At 44.4% G+C, this 21,216-nt stretch overlaps 8 protein-coding genes across 8 annotated transcripts; 2 read left to right on the plus strand and 6 right to left on the minus strand.

Annotated features, from left to right (window-relative positions):
• Positions 1-687: 687 nt before the first annotated feature.
• On the minus strand, positions 688-6,080 carry BYT42DRAFT_542057 (uncharacterized protein; the record flags this gene model as incomplete). The annotated part of the gene is made up of 9 exons (XM_051565596.1): positions 688-731; positions 792-2,013; positions 2,081-2,730; positions 2,805-3,023; positions 3,098-3,378; positions 3,464-4,017; positions 4,088-4,963; positions 5,027-5,222; positions 5,305-6,080. The coding sequence occupies 9 exons, from the start codon at positions 6,078-6,080 to the stop codon at positions 688-690; spliced, it is 4,818 nt and encodes a 1,605-aa protein (XP_051428394.1).
• Positions 6,081-8,227: 2,147 nt separating this feature from the next.
• On the minus strand, positions 8,228-9,852 carry BYT42DRAFT_552493 (uncharacterized protein). The gene is made up of 4 exons (XM_051566382.1): positions 9,621-9,852; positions 9,422-9,449; positions 8,943-9,348; positions 8,228-8,858 (listed from the first exon to the last, which is right to left on the minus strand). The coding sequence occupies exons 1-4, from the start codon at positions 9,770-9,772 to the stop codon at positions 8,299-8,301; spliced, it is 1,146 nt and encodes a 381-aa protein (XP_051428395.1). The 5' UTR covers positions 9,773-9,852; the 3' UTR covers positions 8,228-8,298.
• A 129-nt stretch (positions 9,853-9,981) lies between these two features.
• BYT42DRAFT_542059 (uncharacterized protein) lies at positions 9,982-11,007 on the minus strand (the record flags this gene model as incomplete). The annotated part of the gene is made up of 1 exon (XM_051565597.1): positions 9,982-11,007. One exon carries the CDS (start codon positions 11,005-11,007, stop codon positions 9,982-9,984), a length of 1,026 nt encoding a protein of 341 aa, XP_051428396.1.
• Positions 11,008-11,566: 559 nt separating this feature from the next.
• On the plus strand, positions 11,567-13,085 carry BYT42DRAFT_487659 (uncharacterized protein; the record flags this gene model as incomplete). The annotated part of the gene is made up of 5 exons (XM_051563821.1): positions 11,567-11,698; positions 11,766-11,831; positions 11,903-12,186; positions 12,268-12,591; positions 12,665-13,085. The coding sequence occupies 5 exons, from the start codon at positions 11,567-11,569 to the stop codon at positions 13,083-13,085; spliced, it is 1,227 nt and encodes a 408-aa protein (XP_051428397.1).
• Positions 13,086-13,188: 103 nt separating this feature from the next.
• Positions 13,189-15,459, minus strand: BYT42DRAFT_609630 (HD phosphohydrolase domain-containing protein; the record flags this gene model as incomplete). The annotated part of the gene is made up of 11 exons (XM_051571288.1): positions 13,189-13,475; positions 13,548-13,704; positions 13,791-13,996; positions 14,073-14,117; positions 14,186-14,442; positions 14,507-14,644; positions 14,708-14,743; positions 14,906-15,005; positions 15,078-15,138; positions 15,207-15,284; positions 15,358-15,459. The coding sequence occupies 11 exons, from the start codon at positions 15,457-15,459 to the stop codon at positions 13,189-13,191; spliced, it is 1,467 nt and encodes a 488-aa protein (XP_051428398.1).
• A 656-nt stretch (positions 15,460-16,115) lies between these two features.
• Positions 16,116-18,154, minus strand: BYT42DRAFT_488583 (Alpha/Beta hydrolase protein; the record flags this gene model as incomplete). The annotated part of the gene is made up of 8 exons (XM_051563883.1): positions 16,116-16,190; positions 16,256-16,421; positions 16,496-16,588; positions 16,651-16,999; positions 17,166-17,339; positions 17,456-17,691; positions 17,772-17,923; positions 18,026-18,154. 8 exons carry the CDS (start codon positions 18,152-18,154, stop codon positions 16,116-16,118), a joined length of 1,374 nt encoding a protein of 457 aa, XP_051428399.1.
• A 112-nt stretch (positions 18,155-18,266) lies between these two features.
• Positions 18,267-20,039, minus strand: BYT42DRAFT_552501 (uncharacterized protein). Its single transcript, XM_051566383.1, has one exon. It carries the CDS (start codon positions 19,970-19,972, stop codon positions 18,737-18,739), a length of 1,236 nt encoding a protein of 411 aa, XP_051428400.1. The 5' UTR covers positions 19,973-20,039; the 3' UTR covers positions 18,267-18,736.
• Positions 20,040-20,062: 23 nt separating this feature from the next.
• BYT42DRAFT_552503 (ricin B lectin domain-containing protein) lies at positions 20,063-21,183 on the plus strand. The gene is made up of 4 exons (XM_051566384.1): positions 20,063-20,267; positions 20,345-20,364; positions 20,430-20,501; positions 20,567-21,183. The coding sequence occupies exons 1-4, from the start codon at positions 20,195-20,197 to the stop codon at positions 20,894-20,896; spliced, it is 495 nt and encodes a 164-aa protein (XP_051428401.1). The 5' UTR covers positions 20,063-20,194; the 3' UTR covers positions 20,897-21,183.
• Positions 21,184-21,216: the final 33 nt, after the last annotated feature.

A 21,216-nucleotide genomic window follows, 5' to 3' on the forward strand; every position in this document is an offset into this window, starting at 1 on the left:
ATTGCGCAAGCAATTACCAATACGCTTTTCCAAAAAACCTCCGTCTACAAGTTGTTTCACAAGTAACCTGAGATTGATTTGAGAAGACTCTTACAAGTCTCAAAAGGATAGCATTTCGTGCGGTTCTGAAGGGTTGCATGGCGTGGGAGTGATTTGGGTAATTCAACTGCAGCGAACATGGGCGGCAGAGTTACGATGACGCCACAATTAACGTATTTTTCGCCACTCTCCAAAATACCCATACACACACTGATAGCAGATTGCCCAAAAAGCCGCTTTTTTTTACGGTCTGACTCGTCAGTCCGAATAAATATAAATAAAACACATGTAGATGTTTATCTAGCATTTGCAGCGAAACGAGAAGCGGTTTTTATCTACCAAATCTTTGACTGCTTTCACATGTTTTGGAAAGAGTCGACAGAGCAATGTGTATCTTCGATCGCGACAAAAAGGTCGGACGATATTTTTGCCACGTTTTTAACTTCAGGTACGTCCAGTGATTTGGTATCCGGTTATCATTCAGCTATAAAATAGGTATATTCAGAAAGATATTACTATACATGATGACAAAGGAACAGAATAAAAATACATATATCAATACATATATAAAACGAAAGAAATGAAAGCAAACAAATGTATAAGGATGGGAATATTAGAAAATGTAGTAGTAGGGGGGCACGATCATCATCACAATGTTCGGCGTGTGAGGTAGTATACAGCATCTTTTGAGCCTACATGATACGTTGAGTACACCGGTGTTACCATACTTTTGACATTGTGTTCAAGCTTACCTTTCTCGGATGCGAGGTGGTATAAACGGTTGGCTTTTTCAAGGTCTACGGGAGTAGCCCATCCGTGACGGTGGAATTCAGCGAGTTTATATAAAGCTTCAGCTTGGTCTTCTCTATCTTCGTCATCCATTGTATCTTGGTCATGATGATGCGACACTAAACGTTGGTACCACTCGAAAGCTTCGTGCATGTTGCGTGTCAAGCCAATACCAAATTCATAACATTGGGCGACTTCCAGGTATAATTTGACATCGCCCGATTGGGCCAACTCGACAAGTTCAGCAGCCGCTTTCTCGGGTTCGGCAGGAATATTCCCCCATCCGTGTAATCGATATCGAGCCAACATGGTGGCGGCAGAGGATCGCTGATGAGTAGGGGCGTGGTCATGAGCCGCCTTAAACAGGGGAAAAGCTTCGTTTCGTTGATCGGTTTGATGCAGCAGTTGAGCCAGAGCAAGCTCGGCTAACCACCATCCACCTTTGGCTTCGTGACGTTGACCCAGTTTGACAGCAATGTCGTACCATTCGCGTGCTAAGTCGAGGCTGGCCGGTACATGAATTCCATGCTCATAATAGATGCCAAGGAACAACGCCGCCGTTTTATCGCCTTGCTGAGCCGCCAGCGTAAAGTATTCGTAAGCTCGCTCAAAATTCTGTTCCACGGTGTCGTTGTCTTTGCCTGAATGATACAGTTTACCCAACTCGCGTTGAGCATCCTGGCATCCCAATTGAGCTGATTGTTCGAGCCAATCCAAGCCTTGCATTTGTTGATCATGGCTGTACTTTCCATCATCATTCACCAGGTGTTGGCCGAGTTCAAACATGGCATCACGGTCACCTTGGGCTGCGGCTTTCTGGAAGTGGTGCATGGCTTCTTCAATGTTGGGAGATAATAACTGGCGATCGTCCTGCTGGATACCGCGAAGCTTGTACAGACCGGCAAAATAATGGGCACGGGAATGATTTTGCGTATCGCTAGCGAATTGGTACCATTGAAGCGCTTCCAAGTCTTTGTGACGATCAAGGGCGATGACCAGGCCTTGAGCGTGCAGACGACCAATGCGGAACATGGCTTCAGCATCCTGAGTCTTTTCCACCGATCGCAGGTACCACTCGAGCGCCTTCTTATGGTCTTTCGGAGTACCCAAGCCAAGCTCGTTGCATTGTCCAAGAGAGTTGTAAGCTTCAAAGCATTGGTGGTCTTCGGCGCATTTCAGCAATTCCTATTGGCAGCACGAAATCAATATCAAACCAATAGCGAAAAAAATGGTGTGCTCAAAGCTTTTTTACCTGATAACCGGCCTCGGGATCCGCTTTCATATCACCCAGACCTGCTAATCGGTAGCGAGCACGCATGACTCTGGATAACATGTGACCATGTGAAGCCGCCTTGTTGTAGTATTCCAGGGCAGCAGCATACTGTTGTTGGGTGTGCCAACTCTCCGCTGCCAGAAACATAGATTCAACATGGCCCATGGTAGCGGCCTGTTCAAAGCATCGTATTGCTAACCCTTGTTCCTGCAACTGTTTGTGTCGCATGTGCTCGGCTTCTTCTTCACTGTCACTGTGCAAGGGTCGATTGACAGAAGCCATGGCACCTTTTTGATGCAGTTGGCCCAGCAAAACCAGGGATTCCGCGTCACCGGAGCGAACAGCTTCGGCCAACAGTTCCATGGCTCTTTCCAACTTGGCATCATTGTGATGGTCCATGGTATCATTCAGTAATAAACTGGCGAGAGCGCGCATGGAAGAAGCATGTCCAAGGTGGATCGCCTTATGCCACCAAGCAATAGCGACATCGCGATCGCCATTTTCAAGAGCCATTTGACCCAACGCCCAGTGACTTGCCGCATATTTCTGCGCAGCCGAACGAGTGAACCATATCACAGCGTCGCCGAGATTGATGGCTGTATCGAATAAACCTCGCCAATAGGCCATTGCTTTTAGGGAAAAAAAATGGATCATTAACACATCAATCTAATCTTTTGCGCTGTTAAAAAGAAGTGTCGGTTACCAAGTTGATGCTGGCCTTCAGGGTGACCATGCTCGGCACTCATCTGGTAGTACTTGAGTGCTAACGAGGGTTCAAAGAACCGATGATCTTCCTGAGCGTACATTGAGGCAATTTTCACCATGGCTTCGGGATCTTTGGCCTCATCGGCGGCTTTGGAAAACCATTGGAATGCTTCTTCATAGTTCGTTTCTGTGCCGAGACCTTGGTAATAACAGTCGGCTATATAATCAGAAAAAAAAGGTTAGCTCTGTGGCGTGCCCATGACTAAACGGGTTTGTCCTTTCTCCTTTTACCAAACCAATAGTAAGCAGGTTCAAACTGATTGTCGTGGCATAATTTATAGAGGATCTTGAAGGCGTCTTTCATAGTCATATTATGGAGATGCATAGTATCATTTTCCGATGGTTTAGGTGAAGGAATGTAAGAAAGAACGTAACGGGCAACCATAAGTTGAGAAGTTTTGCTGATGCGGGTATCGGTTAAACGAGTGTCGTGGGCGGCAATGGTGTATTGTGCATAAGCTTGTTCAAATTGGTTCAATGTATGGTATACCTGGGCGGCAGCAAAAGGAGCGCTATTGATATATGTAAAAAAAAAAAAAGTTAGTTCATTCCCATCATTAATGTACAGTTGCAGACCCTATGGAAATTGTCTCTTACACTGGGGCGCCAAGGTCAGCAGCAAGAAGGTAAAGTTCTATAGCCTTGTTCAAATCTTTTTCAACGGCAAATCCGTTCTGATAATAGCTGCCGAGGAGCAGGGTGGCTTGAGCATCATGTTGTTCGGCGGCTTTTCGAAGATAATGGAAAGCGGTTTCGTGGGACTGAGAGACACCTAAACCGGCATCGTAGATCATCCCGAGTTCGCGTTGCGCTACCGGATCATTGAGTGATGCCGCCTTCTGATACCATTGGATCGCAACCGATTGTTGCTGCTGCTGCGCTTCCGGTGACAAATGGTCGCGTGTGGAAGCCATGCGACATAGTGTAGCAAGAGACGTCATGGCGGAGGGGAAACCCAAACGAGCCGATTTTTCAAAGCAGGAACGTGCTTTACTGATATCTTTGGGGATATTTTCAAGCCCTTTCGCATAGTACAGGCCAAGGCTGTACAGGGCAGTCTTGTGGTTTCTCTGGGCTGCTTTTTCATACCAAGTAAAAGCGGCTTTTCGATCGCGCGACGCACCTTGTCCATTCGACAGCATCAAGGCAACCTAATAGAATCATCAACCACGATTACGGTAAGTAAATCGGCAATTTATTGAAAGCGAGTGTTTGTATTACCTGAAATTGGGCATCGGTGTCATCGGCTTCAGCGGCCAGGAGATAATGGTCAAATGCCTTTTGCATGTTACGTTCGCATACATGCGGGATGCCTTCTTCGAAACAAGCACCTAGCCAGTAATGAGCGTGACCGTCATCGTTGCGTCCGTTGGCCAGTTCAGAAAGCATTTCAAAAGCGGTTGCCGGATCTTTGGTCATTGGGATCCAACCATGAAGCAGGTACCGCGCTACCATAAGTTTAGCAGTACGCATCGGTGATCTCTTCAATGACGTATTGGGCAATTCCTGACTGGAAGCGATCCGAGAAAATTCATCAAAAGCGTCGCGATGTCTTCCCATCTTGTGGAGCAGTAGAGCGTGGGCGAGGAGGGCGGCTTGTTTGAACGGACTGGCCATGTTGGCTGCTTTCTGATAATACTCCAGGGCCACTTCATGGTTGACAGCGGCTCCGCGACCATGTTCATAACAGGAGCCGACCAAACCCAGGGAACGGACATCGCCTTGAGATGCCGCACGACGGAACCAAAAGAGAGCCAGTTTACGGTCTTTTCGTTGCCTGCGTTCCACGTTTTCTTCATGTATGGTATCGGCCGTGGGCGCATGGAGCGCTCCTTCAGCGTGCATGAGACCGTAAATACGTTGGGCTGGAGCGAATCCAGCGCGTGCTGAGCGTCCGAGATTCGTGGCAGCTTCTTGAAGATTCTTTGTGAGACCTAGCGTGCCTAATCGATAATGAACGCCCAAAATATACTGTGCACGGGCTTCATTCAGATCGGCGGCCGCACTGTAATAAGCGAATGCTAATTCGTAATCTTGTTCCACAATCTGGCCTTCCTCGTACAAGAGACCCAGGCGCAACAGCGCTCGTGCGTTACTCTAACGAAGATGAAGACGATGAGCTAAAATTGATCCATCTTTTACAAATCCACATCAATTTACCGATTTAGCAGCTTCTTTGAGCCAGTGCATGCCTGCTGAATGATCACCGTCTTCGGTAAGACGAATGCCAAGAGCTGCTTGAGCGTCAGGAAAACCTTGCTGTGCACTGGAAAGGAAATAGTGTTTTGCTTGGTCATAGTCCTGATTCGTGGTAAGCCCTTGCTCAAAGTGAACGCCAGCTACATATTGCGCATACCTAGAAAAAAAAAGATCGGTTTAATGAGACACTGTTTGGATAGAAAAAATAAATAAATAAAAACGCAGTAGAGGCCTCTTACTTATTTCCGTGAGCCGCACTCTTGATGAACCATTGCAGGGCGGCTGCAGGATCCTCGGGAATGTCGTCTCCTTTAAAAAGCATGGTTCCTATACGATATTCAGCTTTGCTTACAATCTCATGTGTTTCACTGTCAACGATATCAACGGAGGCAGCGGCTTTGAACCATCGCAGTGCTTCGTGAGGATCTGGCTTGACCGTGTCTGACGGAGTAGAAACCCCGTTAAGGTAGCAGACAGCTAAAGCGTAAAAAGCACCCCAGTAATTCTTTTCCGACAAGGAACGTAGGGTATTGAAGCCATCCATGGCTGTACCATGACGATCCCAGCCGCGAAGTTGGCATTGGGCAATCCACACTTGGGCTGCTCTATCGTTGGTCTTTTGTTGCCAAGTGACAGTGGCTCTCAAGACTTCCGATTGAGCGATATCATCAAGGGATTGGGCTTTGGTGAACATTTCTTTGAGAACGGTATAGGAAGCTGAAGGCATGCTGGTGAGTTCGCCAAGAATGGTGGAGGCTGAAAGCTTGGTATCTGTGAGTACTGTTCTGGAGGATTCGGCGGTGACCGATGGGTTAGCGTAAGGTGGGGGAAGAACCGATGTCGTGGAGGTTTCTGTTTTCTGTTTTGTAGATTTATGGTTATCTCCCCAATCGGTCAAAAACAGCGATCTTCGAGATATTGTTGAGTAATCCGTGATCGATGTGATGGTAGAGGAGGTTGCAGGATCAATGTGCGAAAAAAGTCCTTCGGACCACGTCCAGCCACTGCTTGACATACTTTGATGACTGCTAGCGTTGGTAGAGCATGAAAACGATGAAATCGCTCGTTTCCGTTGCTGTATGGCAGTCGGTGATATGCTTGACGCCATCGATGTTTTTCTATTCCGACTTTCGATGGAGGTACTAGGAACCGAGGGTTCGTCGGTGGATGTCCTGGGATCGGTCGATTCCTTTTCCGGAACGGTGGCCTCCGGATAACGAGTATCGCATAAATAAGTTTCGTGGATGTCCGGTAACCTTGACCCCGGTTGATCAGATGGCGACTGTTTGGTTGTACAAAGTGCCGAAGTCGTCTGTGAGGCGGAGTTGGTGCATGAGGAGGAGGAGGAGGAAGACAATTGGACTGGATCGCACGGTTCGTCGAGATGAACCGCGGAACTCTTTGAGATCTTGGATTTGTAAGGTCGTGATGGGTTATTGGATTTGCTGATCCGTTTACGTGGATGCAGCGGTTGGGAAGCGGCAAACTGATGTTCACCGGATTTGCTAATATTGCTCCCCATGAAGGTGACAGATGGAATGAATACTGACAAGTTGTCTCAATAGGAGATGATCGATGTGAAATAAAAAGTAATACAGTGGCTGGACGTGGTAGAAGGAAGGTAAAGAAAAAAGCGTAACGGTTTAACTTGTGACAGAGATTAAATAGTAAAAAAGACGTTTGAATAACTCTTTGGATTGGAGTATAATACAAAAAGAAAAAGAAAAAAAAAGGGGGGGGGAGGTAGGAAAGGCGGATAGATATGAAATGAAATAAAAAAAGATAAAAAAGTGGAGCCTTTAAAAATCACCTTTTCACTCTATCCGCTCAAGGTTTTTTTTTTTTTTTTTTTCCAGCTGTTCAAAGTGCCCCAACTTCAAAACGAAGCACCGCTTTGTTACAGAGCACACCCAGTACCCCATGAATCACCAGGAAACCACCCGAATATGGGTATGGAAAAACAACGACAAAAGAGTTCCATTTGAAGCAACGTTCTTTTGCGTAGCAAAATTTAGGCCACTCCGGTAGCTCATTTATGAGAACATGGGCGATCCTTAGCGTTATGTAATCCACTTCGCGGTTTGGACAGTAGTTTGAATGCAATATGTTAATTGTCATGGTGGTATGCACTGTCGTTGTGACGACCATGAGTGACCTTTGGTCTCCATGGCATTTTGAAGATACCATTTGACAAGAGTAATGAACAGGGGAGTTGGCCGCAAAAGGTATCTTTCCTGCCTGAATTGCTGGAAAGCTTCCGACAGCAAGCGGCAGTGCTCCGATAGTTGAGGCACCAATGTGCAACAAAAAACACAGTAAAGCGTGCTATCGGCGTAACACGGTTGGTAGGGCGACATGCTTCCATTAACAACAGTGACACTTGAGCTCGGCTGGCATCTCGGTGCTTTCCGTCGTCGTCATACTTGTGTTCATTGAAACTTTTTTTTCTTGTTCTCTTTCTTTTTACGTACTGATCTGCATCAATCGTTCGTCATTAACATTGAATAAACAATAACTGGTATTACCTTATGTCCCCTATAGAGGCTCTTTCATGGGGGGTAAACAAAAAAAAAAAAAAAAAAAAAAGACCATCGGCTCTAAAAAAGAATTGACTTGTTATAGTTAAAACAAAACAAATATTAACCTCAGCCGAACGGTGGGAAAATCAATGACTTTCTTCCATGATAAAACACACAAAGAACGTTGCTGGTCACACCAGATACCTTCGTTCCTTTAGCAATTTCAGTATCCCTCTCTCACTCACTGCATGTCTCTCTCATTTTTATGTGCACCAACTTGCTGCTGTTGGTTTTCTAGCTCAGATCCATGATACCATCTTTTTCTTTTTCGGGCAACGTTACGCTTGTCTGGTTCTTGTTTTCCGGTCTCTCTCCTTTTTTTGTTTTTAGTCTTGCCTAAACCTAGTGAACCATGCTTTCAGAAACCAAAAGGCGATCATGGCGATACTCCACAGATTAAAAATTGAAAACACTCTCGAAAATAGCATGTTCGCAACGCAGGGACATTAAAAAGCATGCAATGTGTTTCACATCGGTGGGGTGTACTTTTGCCGTACAGCTACATTCTTCCGTAAAGTGGATGTTTTGCGTAATGGAAAAAAAACCCCAACAACCGTAAATGAAAAAGGGTAGCAATAAAGATATACGTATGTATTAAGCCAATTCAAAAAACAACAACTACAACAACAACCGTTCTTTTTCCCCTATTTCCTGTTAAGCTTTCAAATCTCTGTAAACCCAACCGCCTTCACCACCCATGGTATCAACGAATTTATGATCGGATTTGGCCAAGATCTGTTCCCGAAGATCGCCGTATTCTTCTTTACCGGAAATGGCCTTGAAATATTGAGGTTCCCAGCTCTCATTGTTATTTTCACGTTCCTTGCGAAGAGCGCGTTGTTCATTTTCAATGATGGATTTCTCAGCGGATGCTTTAGGATAATCACCGGCCTTGAGGGCCTCTGACACTTTTTGCCACACACGACGCGATTCCAGTTCGTTCTGTTCAGCAATGGGTTTCACGATCGCTTCCGACTTTTCCAAAGCCATGATGTCCAAGAAAGGAGCGGGCGATTGCTTGTATTTCGTAATCGTGGATTTACCCGTCCATTGACCTTCAATCACCGTAGGTCCAGCAAGGGATTCGTGACTGATGGAAGCTTTGAAGTGATGAAGCTCGCCAGAAATCCAGCCCTTGGTAGAATATTCGATCGCCGCATGATAACCGGTGGAGGATTGTGCATAAGAAGTACCGTACAATTCAACATAAGGAGCTGGTAGATAAATGTAAACAAATCCCATCATGAGTATACATACTGGCCTTTCTTTTTTTTTCTTTCTTTCTTCACAGCACTTACCAGCATACCAGATACCGTTCACAGACAGTGATGGGAGGGTGAACAAATAAGTTTCGCCAAGTTGGGTGAGTTTCACAGTGCAGTAACCAATTTGATCCACGAGCATCTGAGTACCAGAGAAACGCGTCTTTTGACCATCATGACCATTGACGACCACACCGGCTTTTTGATTCTCGATGTAAAATCCAGACACGGGAGGATGATGCGATACTTGTTCGCAAACAATTCTTGTACCATCTTCCCAAGAACAATGGAATTGTTCACCAATAATTGGATTGAAAGGTTTCTTTTCCCATTCACCCTTGGGCACACGGCTGGAGAAGGAGCCGTTCAAAGAGGAGATGAACCATTTGACAGCCGCATAGAATCGTTCCTCTTCACTTTCCGAGCTGCTAATAGCAGAGAGCTAGAATAACCATTATGCTTTCCCATTAATAAAATACGCTTCGCAACCAATATCATCCTATTTTTCGTCCTACCAATGAAGGTTGATCAGCCCAGAAAGCACTGTAATAAGGGCACGCAAACAGAAAAAGGTATGGTTAGCATATGGAGGATGCTCACTCGTTGTTTCCTCAACCCAAACCCACATGGGGTTCTTTCCAAAGGGGCTTTTTCCCACCCATTGTCGTTTTTACCGCCATAGGGGTATATTTTGTTATCATGTGATACACTTACGAGTACTCCAGGAGAGAGATGGGGGCCAACAAGAACGAGGGACATGTCAAGCTGGAAAGGTCACCTGTGAATGAGGCAAGGGTTTTAAGAAAGGACGAGAAGCTTCCTTGCTGGTCTACGGGAATGCTTTCAAGCTTGTTTTCAGAGGTCATGGAGTGCAGAACAAAGTCAGTGGCCCAAAAAAAGGGGGAAAAAAGACGGAAAGATAAGTGTTGGCAAAAGAAAGTGATTGTATTGGCTGTGAGTGATCAACATTTTTTGACTTCTGTTTCCACGAAAAAAAATTTGAATCCCAATCTTTATTTTATTGCGCGCTCCTATGCCTGACAGTTTGCTTTTTTTGGAATATAACAACAAGCACTTAGAGCTGCTGGGCTCGCCATGCCCAAGATTCATCGGCACTCATGTCCTCTTCGTCTTCATCCTCATCTTCTTCCATATCGTCAAACACCGCTACGGGTTTCTTGGCAGGCGCCTTCTTCAGAATATCGCGTACACTGGATTTAAGATACGACCGAATCTCGGCGTCTTTATCATCAAAGTCCACTCGCCGTAACGGTGACAACGGTTTCGGAACGCCTTTCTTTTCTCGAAGTTTCTTTAGCTCTTCTACACGCGCATCAAACTCGGCTTGCTGTTGTCGTAAATCCTCATTACGGTCGAACCAAAATTCTTCATCGTCTTCCTCGCGCATCTTTTCCGTTTCTTCCGTTGTCTCCACCATCATTTCCCTAAAAGCTTCATAGTCCTCTTCGATCGCGGTCTCCATTTGCTCACTCGGTGCAGGTTCTTTACGAATCCGCGCCTCTTCCTCTGGATCATCAAAAAAGCCGCTTGGAAGACCACCACTAGGTTTTTCCACGACTGTTCCTGACACGGCTACCGATGAAGGTTCTCCTTCCACCTCGACCGATGTTTCTGTTGCAGGTACAGATGTGTCCTCCATAGGCGCGGCATCAAAAAAGTCAGCTGGCAGTCCAGACGATTCTTCTTCCTCCGCCTCCTCCTCCTCCTCCTCTTCTTCTTCTTGCTCTGCTGCCGCTTGATCTTGTTCATCATATCGTGCTCGTTTTGAGTGCACAACGTCATTGGGCTCATCATTAGCTGGAGCTACACGTTTTCGTTCGTCAGTCTGCGGTTTTAACGGGGCGGCTCGGTCTCTGGCTTGTTGTTGTTTCAATGCTCTAAGTCTATTTATGCTTTCTTTATGCGATGCGGACACCAAGTGGGATGGCCAGATGGCCTCGCTTTTCACCACCGCATTGCATACCACACAGATAAGGCGGCCTTGTGTATCGTATTTGGCAAAAGGGTGCTCTATCTTTTTCGTCTTTTGTCTTTCTGTACGTTGTTGTTTCAGCAGCCGACGGACATCTTTTGGGGGCATATTGGAAGTAAGAGGAAGGACAGTGGCTCGCTTTTTTGAGACACAGCCTCACGCAGGAAATAGAGGGTCAATGTGACTAGACAATTTAGCTGTCCCCAGCATCGTCTGTCTCTGGCCTGCCCGCAATTCAACCAAACCAAGCATAAAAAGTAAGGCATTTATTTAACTTCTGTGAATTGACGCACCCATCATAATTACAAACAGATGTAATATACGATCTGATCGATGTATCGTTACATTGTATAGTCGCTGAGAATGTATATCTCGTCGTGTAATGGTGACCAACCTATTGTCACTGTGGTTTACTATAGACTGCGCTGCTTCTCTATATAACTGACTACTGCGTGCACCCCATCTAACACCAATAGCAAGAAGCCGCAAGAAACAATGCTGTCATCCATCAGCAACAATTTTTTGTTGGGATGCATGAAGCGTCAAATTAGGTGGCTTCAGCTGCTGTGACCAGCTTTACTCGAAGGTGGAGACGGACCTCCATTTTGCTGATTTCGAGCACAGGCTTTTTTTTTTCGTCTCATAAAGACGTTCCTTTGATTCAACTATGCCGAACGAGGATTCCGACGCATTCAATGTGAACAATGTGTTCACCGATGTTCCCCTGAACAACGATGATACCGAGAAACCAGCAAAGAAAAAGTCTAAAAAGTTGTCCGAGGAAGAAAAGGAGAAACAGGTGCGTTTTCTACTGATCCAACTTTTCTGTGATCTGCAGTGTACTCACTATATCATCCTGCTTACAGCGTAATATCAACCGAGAAGCCCGAGAAAAGAAAAAGAAACTGAAAGAAAAGAACAAGAAACGCAAGGTATATTGCTTACACTTTTGAAACTATTTGAAGAAGACTTTGTACTTAAATCGACATCATGTAAATCGTAGAGAGGCGAACAAGTCAGTGACGACAGTGATGCTGAGGACCAGGGATCCCAGGAAAAAGAGGGTGACGAGAAGACTGCGAACGGGGATGCCGAGAAGCCTGCAAAGAAGAAATCCAAATCTGATGGAGGCGCCAAGAAACCCAAAAAGGACGAACATGGTGTCTGGGTAGGCAATCTTGCCTTTAGCACGTCGAGCGACGATATCAAAAAGTTCTTTTCCGACTGTGGAGACATTACACGCATCAAATGCCCCAAAGGCGATGGTCCCAAGAAGCAGAACAAAGGGTATGTTGACAGGATAGATCTCGGACAATTGTCTTTGGTAGCATGACAGGTACTAACGATAATCTACGTCTTTCTTTTCAGATTTGCCTATGTATTCTTTGAAAATGAAGATTCAGTAGCGAAAGCTGTGGAGAAATCTGAACAGACTTTGGATAAACGAGCACTACTGATCAAGGACGCGAATAACTTCGAACGTAAAGATGGCTTACCTGCCGCCAATAGCAAGGAGGGTAGCAAAGCCAAGAAGGAGATTCAGAAACAAAAGAACCCGCCCTGTCCTACCCTTTTTGTTGGCAACTTGAGTTTCGATACGAAACGAGAAGCGCTTCAAGAATTGTTTGCCTGGGCCGGTGATATTCGCAAAGTGCGCATGGCCACTTTTGAAGATTCAGGAAAATGCAAAGGGTGAGTGACATTTTTGTGTGCTGCCGGATTGTTTATTTCTTTGACTGTAGCTAACAGGATCACTGGAATATAGTTTCGCTTACATCGATTTCCATACGGTAGAATCGGCTACCAAGGCGATTCGTGCTCCCGATAAACATACCTTGGATGGTCGCAAGTTGCGAGTCGAATTTGGCAGTGCGGAAGCTCATATGCGCAGTAAACCCTGGCTCATGCGCAGGAAGGCCACGGGTCAAGACACTTCAGAACGCCAACAAGCACCTTCCGACGATACATCTGCAGAGGCTACAGAGGACCCCCAGCAATCTCAAAGACAAGAACAAAATGAGTCCTTTAAACAACAACGATTACAACGAAAAGAAGCCAAGGCAGCTTCACGTCCACCAAAGTCTAATGAACGCGTCAAACCAGGTCAGGCCCTATTCTCCGCCCAACGACAAAAACCAACCGTTCAAGAATTCAAAGGCACCAAGATTGTGTTTGGCGACGATTAATCAGCTTGGGAGATATTTTTTTTTTATATCATGCAATCATTTACTCATTTCATTGACGTGTTTACATTTTTGATTTCACTTTACTCCTTTCTTTTTTTTTTCTTCATGCATCCTCCCATTTTTTCACAATATCATTATCGTTTCCATTGCTGAAAGAGCGTTGTCGCTTTCCTAATCGGATCCGTTCGTAATCACTTGGTACTGTCAATGCTGCATTGGGTTCCAAGGCATGATTGCTCTCCACAGGCGCAATACCCTTCATCAGTTGTCTAAAAGCTCTTTGGATCGCCGTGATCTTTTCCGGTGTTCGTGTAAACACGCGAATAACCACTTCTTCAAACTGGGATGGAATCATGTAAGATACTTGTTGCTTTGGAATCGTGAAGGACGCTACGATGAAAACATCCAGTTACTATTTACAAGGAGTCACACTTCATGGAACATAAGTCAAGGACTACTTACTGTTGTCATCAAACTTTGAGAAAAACCGGATCGAGTCTACAGGATTACGATCTTTCATGGCATAGTTGATTTTGGTCCAGCTCACAATCACATCGTTTTCTTCCAAATTGTCCCCGTTCTTTTGATAGGATACAATTTCTTTCGCACTAACCATATCCTATACAGTAACATCAATTTCTATCCTTCAACCAAGTTTCTGATAAGCATCGCTTATTTTTTTTTTTTTTTTTTTTTTTTTTTTACCTTGTTAAGATGCGACACAAGCTCAGGCGGTACCAGAAACTCATCCACAAATTTGTACAGGTTGCGAGTACGCAGTCGCTTGATAATGGCTCTTGCTTCTGCCAACTCGGTTGTTTTTGATCGCTCAATGATACCAAGAATACTGTCTGTCAAATTCATGTAATCTTCCGGATTTTGTACAGCTTGTGAGATATCCAAATAGGGATCTATAGCGTAGTAGATTCGACGAGATGCTCATGAGATTGTACGCCATCTATCAGTAGTACTAATTTGTTAACGTACCAGCACTTAACAACGCATCTGTGATCATCAATTCGATTGCTTTTCCTATTTCGACCGATAAATAAGGTTAATTTCTTGGCCTTGTTCATAAAAATGACAACATAATTGCTTACCCACGCGATGGGTGTAAATTCGCTTGAATAAACTGTAGCGAGTGTGGAACATTTCGTAGAGATTATAAACCTCCTTGTGATGGAAACAAATTTCGTTATCGACCACACGACTGTAGACGAGCAATCGCTTGGCGTCGTAGGAACTGCGTAATCCAAGATTTTGAGCATCGCGTTCAATATAATCAAATTTGTCAACATCGACGCTGTTCTTCTTGTTGGCCACAATATCGAACAAAAATCCACGTTCCGTAAATTGGCTGTCAAGTCACCCATGTCAGTGTGAAGTTGTTCTTTCCTATTCTCGTTGCAAAGCCAGAATACCTAGAGGATCTCGGAGCACCTGCGATTAGGTCCTTGATCAAATTGATATTTTCTCGCTCCAAATCAATGTGATTATCATCAATCATATACTCGAGCATCATTTCCGATGCTTCTTCATGCGACCACTGAAATCCAGGTCTATCAAGAAATCAATTATCAGCAAATAGTTTTTGCTGCTATCAGTTTGTTTTGTATCCTTACCGCGCACGTGGCATGAACTCGTTATCAAAAATGTGACTAAATGGACCATGTCCTGTAAAGCGCAAAATTGCGGTTAATCTTGTGTTACCGTAATTAGATGTCACAAAACTTGCCCAAGTCATGGCATAAACTGGTAAGAGAACAAAAGGTGGTATGAGCAATCATGTGGCATGATATCTTTCAATTTGGTATGGTTACCCCGCCAATTTCACACATTTCACTTCATCTTCTGTAATATTCAGTTCAGGCTGATCTTGTTGGAACCGTTCAATTAATGTTCCAGCCAGGTGCGATACGCCTGTGGGAAAGCAATAAAAATCATGCACTCAGCAATTTCTCTCTTTGATATCCAAGTTTATCATTCTTTTACCGATGGAGTGTTCGAAGCGGTTATGGCTTGCCCCGGGGAACACAAAGTAAGCCGATCCAAGCTGGTGTCGGGAGAATGGCGCACTTGAGTTACTCCTCCATTGTGGTCAGTTTCAGTTCGAGAAATTACCTGCTTCAGATCGCGCAATCGCTGAAATTGTACGGTATCGATCATGTCCACGGTATAATTATCCAGTTTGATATGGCCCTGCAAGTCACGAAATAACTAATGTCACCTCACGAAGTCCGGGAATAAGAAATGTCATTTGCACATGGCTTACATGAATAGGATCGTTAATGACTTTATGTCCGGTAAAAAATGGGTTCGAAGACTGCTTTTGCAGTACACTGTCATGAGTGCAAACAATGTCGTCAATCGCCATGCGGTAACTTGAATGAGAAGAAGCGAGAAGAAAAAAAAAGGCGCGATTAAATTAAAATCCGTGGAATCGAAACACACATAAATCTTCAATGACTGTTTCGGAGTCGGAATTCAATTTCGTCTGTGCGTCATGGATCAAGAACAGACGCCCACGTTCAAAATTGACCCACTGTTGTTTTTTCTACTTGCTTCTAATGTCAAGTCCAAAAAAGATTGGGTAATAGAAAGCACTGTTATTTACAGAGATGGTGTTCCCCAAAATGCATTATATTTTTCGCTCATTGCAAGCGGCATGTGATCCCTCCTATGCATACTGATATTGTCGTGTTCAAGATAAATTATTCTTTTGTTCACCAAGGTACAGGACCAATGATAGTCCAATCAGCATTTGAGACACAGCTGTCTTCTTTAAAAATAGGGGCAACGACCCCCTGCCGGCCCCCGAGAAGGTTGCTGGCTCGAGACGAAGCAATGCATAACACTGCCAAGTACCCGCGGTTTCACATGGTCTTTTGCGGCTGATCCAAGGGGGAAATCAATGCCCACGTATAAAAAGAGAGATAGGTCTATCCCAAGACATAGCGATCAACCAAGGTCGGATCAAAACTGTTATAATGCCACTTTATTCTTTGATACTAAGGGTCTGCGGTAATGGAGTTAATTATTAAGAGCCGTGTTGGTAAGCCATCGGCTAAAGAAGTCTAACGCATTGGCAGGCTGATCATAGGGTACCTGCAGATCGAAGGAAAAATACATGAACAAAAAGATTTTTAGCTGAAAGATCAATATTAGCTTACCATATGACCGGCGTCAAAAATGCGTAGAAAAGTCAAATTATTGTGTGAGCGTACTTCGCCCGCTTTTTCGGCCGTCACCCAGCTTGTCCACGGTTCGTCTTTCGCGTTATTGTAACCCTCTTTTCCAGGCCATTCCATGTTGAGTGACCATGCCTTATTACCCATCCTAATAGTAATCCGATCATTGGTTTTTTAGAGACAAATCGTTGCAGCGGTTTTGATGTGGCTCTCACGCATTACCAGTTACAAATCCAATCCATGTCGCCTACATAGAGAAGAACGCGCACTCCTTCACTGAGGGTTCTCACGACTTGGGGCGAAAAGTCCATGGCGCTGCGATTCATCGGTTGAGTCAAATATACAAGCACATTTGCTTCGTTTGTGTATACACTTACGGATCGCCAGCTTGACTGAAATAGTAACCGACGGGGTCACTGCAGGTGGAAAAGTTGCCCGCTTGGGGATCCACTCCGAGTTCACTTCTCACATCTTCGCGATTGGCCCACAGAGCAATTTTATCCATGATATCATAACATAAATCTCCATGGCATTCCGCACGAATATCATAAGGATTTCGCTTGCCGTCTGGTGAGTAAGGCGATTCTTGCGAGGTCTCGCAGTAATAGTTGGCAGGAATGCACGTCAGCGACGAAGGGTAATTGTAACAAGCATCCATCAACTTCTTGCAATGCGGGTACGTATCCTTCATTTTCTGACATGTGGCTTCATCGAACAGAGGCTTATCTATTAAATTAATGTTAGGTAAGCATCACGAAGCCCGATGATAAACAAACAAGTCGACGGAAAACAGAAGAAAAGTATTTGTTATCTGTTATCTTGATGAACTTTTTACGCAAGCAAATCATTTGCAACAAAAATAGTCAAAACTGAAATATCAAAGTTCACTTACACTTATTATCCCGAGTACATCCGTATTCCTCGTAGTATTTGAACTGGGTGCGTGGTTCGGTCCAGCCATTGCCAATCAGCATCGATTCAAAGTTAATAAGCAAACGACCTTGTTCCTCGGCAAATTTGTTGTTTTTGGTAATCTCGTCTGCCAATGCAGGCAGATAATGGCCGCCTGGGGGTCAAAAAAAAAAAAAGAATAAGGATGAGTAAGTCAATGCCAAGGGGAGTAAAAAAAAAAAAAAAAAAACCGTGATTTCCAGTTTCTGCAGGAAGAGAAAGAGGACTTACCATAAGATTCACCTGCAATATGGAACGGATTATCGGCATACTCCTTAAATTCTGAGAAAAACAACTGCAAAAATGCGTAAACATCATGCGCTGATTCTCGAGAATCTCTAATTTTGGATTTGCCGTAGCTGTAGCCGACGTTCACAGGCTGATCCAAAAAGATCATATTGGATACCGTATTCCAGCTGTATGGATTGGTTTCGGTGTTGTTACCATCCTTATTGACCTTGCAGGGACTAGCGACATGATGCAGATCAGAAACCTAAATCCGGTTCCACAATGGCGTCCATGACGGGAGTGTATAACCTAAGCTTACCCTAATTCCATCCAAAGACCGGCCATTGATGAACATCCGGGTCCGCCGTTCAGCCACAAAACCACAGGATCCGTTTTCGGAGCGGTACGCGATTCAAAAAACCAAAAGAAAAGATGGTCATCCGTTTTTAAATTATCGATGTAACCAGAGTACTGTTACAAAAAGTGAAGCATGCAAAAAAAAAAAAAAAAGAGACGAGAGAAATTAAAAAAAAAATTCAAACGAAGAATTTCGTTGCGACGGTAACAACATACTTGGACACCTTGTTCGCAGCTTTGAGGTTGTTTTACTCGGACAGCATAGTCTTTCACTTGTTGGTTGGTCAACAAACGATATCCTTTTGCCTGCAGAGCCGAGGGGGAATGCAATGACGGTTGCAACATGTGGTTGGTTCTCAGGGCTACATCGTCAAGAAAATCCGAGGTGCTCATATCATAAAACTGGAGCGAAGCATGGGCCACGGTGACGGCACCCAGCAAGGTGCCGACGGCGAACAGTTTTCTCGAAAAGCGCATATAGAAAAAAAAAAAAAAAAGAGGAAGACCCGTGTGCAAAACGCCAACGGAGAGAATCTTCCTTCTTGTCCTGACGTAACACTAACAAACAAAAAAACCCGTTTTAAGGCCTCGGGATGGATGAACATTCATGTCCGACCTCATGGAAGAAACAAAAAAAAAAAATCTATCGTATTTTTGGTCCCTTCTTCAATGATTTGTTGTATAACTTTTTCTCTTTTTTTTTTCTTTCATAAACTTAAATTAGGGGAGAAGAAATCAGTGCAAGTTCGTTGTCTAGTATTTACAAGAGTGCTTTTTTAATGCTCTATCGATAAGAATGTTTCGATAATCATCAACAACCAAATAAACCAATAAAGAGTGTCATCAAAAAAAGGAAAAAACTTATGCTACCGCCGGTCTATTGGATAGCCACAACTCCATCCTTTTCCTTACGAAACCATCTACAATCTATTTCGGGTCCGATTTCAAGGCAGCGTATTCATCGAATAATCGTTTCGCTTCATTTTCACGACGATGACGGTGATGAATTCGGATCAACGTACGATACATGGAGTCGAGAGGGGCCAATTGATATACTTGCTTCATAAAGTTCATCAGTGTTTCGGCGGTTTTTGGTCGACGACGCTTCAGAGCTTCCAGTCGGAAAATGTGGTTGAACGTGATGAGATTCGGTTTGATAGATGCCTTTTCCATGTCCGCAAACGCCTGACGAGCGGCTTCTGCATCTTCATGTATACAATACCATCGAATCAAGCCGTTATAAATATCCAGATTAGGAGTCACACCATACTTTGGCATCATGGTTTTATAAATGTGATTGATGCCTTGAAGGTTGCCTTGCCGTCCGTGAGCATCAATGAGGGAGGAGAAAGTGGCAACGGAAGGTCGTGGTATGTTGGACGCTTTCTGTGCGAATCGTCGTACGGGTGATAAGCGTAGAGCATACGACAATTGTGATGCATCTTTAATACCGGGTTCCTGACCAGCGTTGACAGGATTACGGAAAGCCTCGACAAAAACTGCATCCGCTTCTTTCAAATTGCCCAGTCGTCCTTGAGCCTCGATCAACATGTTGTATGTGAACGCATTAGGTGGTACACCGGTGGCTTTCATTGAATTTAAAATGGCAAATATTTCTCCAGGTTGGTCGCATTGGATAGCGGCACGGATATAAGCGTTGTAACAATGACGAGACGGTCTGAGTTGACTCGAGAGGTCCTTCCAAAGTTGTTGGCACGACGACCAGTCCCCAATACGACCATAGAAACCCAGTAAATGAGCATAATCACGATCGTCCAAATGTTGATTCAGTGACTTCATGCTGGCGAGCACAAATGCCAATCGTTCTTTCAGGGTTGCCACCTCTTCAGGACCGTAGGATAAAAGATTCTTGATACGGAATGACCGTAATGCGGAGGAGTGATATTCGGCAGATAATTCAGCAAGCTCATCGCGATCGTTGAGATTAATATAGGCATTCCATACACCTTCTTGGTCGTATTTCATGATCGCATTGAGCAATGGCCGGGCCGTGGCCGAAGGGTACCTCGTCATTCGTAAGCGTCGCACATCAAACACTCCTCGATGAACATGACGAACCGTCGGTTTGGTCATCAACAGCGCATTGCCTCGGGCGGCCGGTATGATCCCTCTCGAAAATAGTGAAACTACCTTGTTGGACATGGATGGGCTGTTGTGGGTAGTTTCCAAAGTTTTCGGGCAAGGGAGCGACTAGTCGAGTAGAGAAAAAATAACAAAAATTTCCCAAACGACCAAGACAGCCCGAAAAAGTCTAAATTTTATCCAATCATATTTCAAGAATGACGTTGCCGCCTCAGACAGCCCAGCGTTCATGATTTGCTGCTCTTCTTTTCCTATTTGTACGTCCGGTCGTCTTTCGCTTGCATGAGAACAATGAACGATTTTCCCGAGGGATACTTTTACATACAATCGCGCGAATCGGGCAAAGTCATTGACGGTAAGCCATAGGTGTATGCACTCTCTTGGATCGCCGTATAACGAAAAGAACCCTTTTATTGTGCGTATCGGGATCAGTCGACGGAGCCTCGATGAAGGTAGGTGAGCAACGCACCCTCATCGTTCACTCGACTAGTTATATGGACTTTAAGTTTTTGCATAGAATGATGGCAAAATACTGATATGGACCCCGAAACATAATGATGACCGGGATAATCAATTGTGGTATTACCAAGTAAGGGATCGATCGGTCGTCTCGGTTTATGCAATCCCTTCTGATAATTTATCTGCTAATGATAGGATGGCTTCTTGATTAACAAACATTCTGGAAAAGTATTGGATGTTCGAGGAGGCCCTCTGGTTGAAAATGCATGGATTATTCAGTATGATCGCAAGATCATTGCTGATGCGCATAATCAACGATGGGGATACAAAGACGGTTACATTTATTCATTGGCAGAACCGCACCTTGTGTTGGATATTAAGGGTAACTCGATGGAAGATGGGACACGACTGATACTGTATCGAAAAAAGATGGCCTTTCACAACGCAAATCAGCTGTGGGATTTGGTGCCTGCTGGGGATGTTCGTGGGGAAAGAGATGTTCTGTTCGAAGCCGATTTTGACTGATAAAACAAAATCTTATGTCACCCGAGGCAAGAGAAGAAGAAGCCCAATATTCATTGTAACAATATCCATTACCTAGTCATATTTGATCGATTTAGTAGATGCTTTGTCTGATATAACTTGAACTGCGATCGATCAGATCAATGTGGTCTGAGACGCGCCATTCCTTTTTTGCCTCATCCATATCAAATATCATAAAGCCATCATTGCATCCTGAAAGATACTGACTAGCGTGAAATATGACATTACTATGTAAGATGGGTCCTTGCATTGCTGGGATTGATTATCGTCTACCACAGTCTAGTGACATTAGCACCAGTGTG

This window comes from Radiomyces spectabilis, assembly GCF_025331425.1.
Source record: "Radiomyces spectabilis strain NRRL 2753 chromosome Unknown BYT42scaffold_1, whole genome shotgun sequence".
NCBI classification, from domain to species: Eukaryota; Fungi; Mucoromycota; class Mucoromycetes; order Mucorales; family Radiomycetaceae; genus Radiomyces; species Radiomyces spectabilis.

Excerpts from the sequence above, each read along its gene's own strand:
- BYT42DRAFT_552501 (XM_051566383.1), bottom strand. The coding sequence starts at position 19,972 with ATGTCCAACAAGGTAGTTTCACTATTTTCGAGAGGGATCATACCGGCC.
- BYT42DRAFT_552493 (XM_051566382.1), bottom strand. The coding sequence starts at position 9,772 with ATGACCTCTGAAAACAAGCTTGAAAGCATTCCCGTAGACCAGCAAGGA. Across the intron at positions 9,349-9,421 it reads GGGCTGATCAACCTTCATTG|CTCTCTGCTATTAGCAGCTC; the intron begins GTAGGACGAAAA and ends TGGTTATTCTAG. Across the intron at positions 8,859-8,942 it reads GAACGGTATCTGGTATGCTG|CTCCTTATGTTGAATTGTAC; the intron begins GTAAGTGCTGTG and ends TTTATCTACCAG.
- BYT42DRAFT_552503 (XM_051566384.1), top strand. The coding sequence starts at position 20,195 with ATGAGAACAATGAACGATTTTCCCGAGGGATACTTTTACATACAATCG. Across the intron at positions 20,268-20,344 it reads ATCGGGCAAAGTCATTGACG|TCGACGGAGCCTCGATGAAG; the intron begins GTAAGCCATAGG and ends TATCGGGATCAG. Across the intron at positions 20,502-20,566 it reads ATCAATTGTGGTATTACCAA|GATGGCTTCTTGATTAACAA; the intron begins GTAAGGGATCGA and ends TGCTAATGATAG.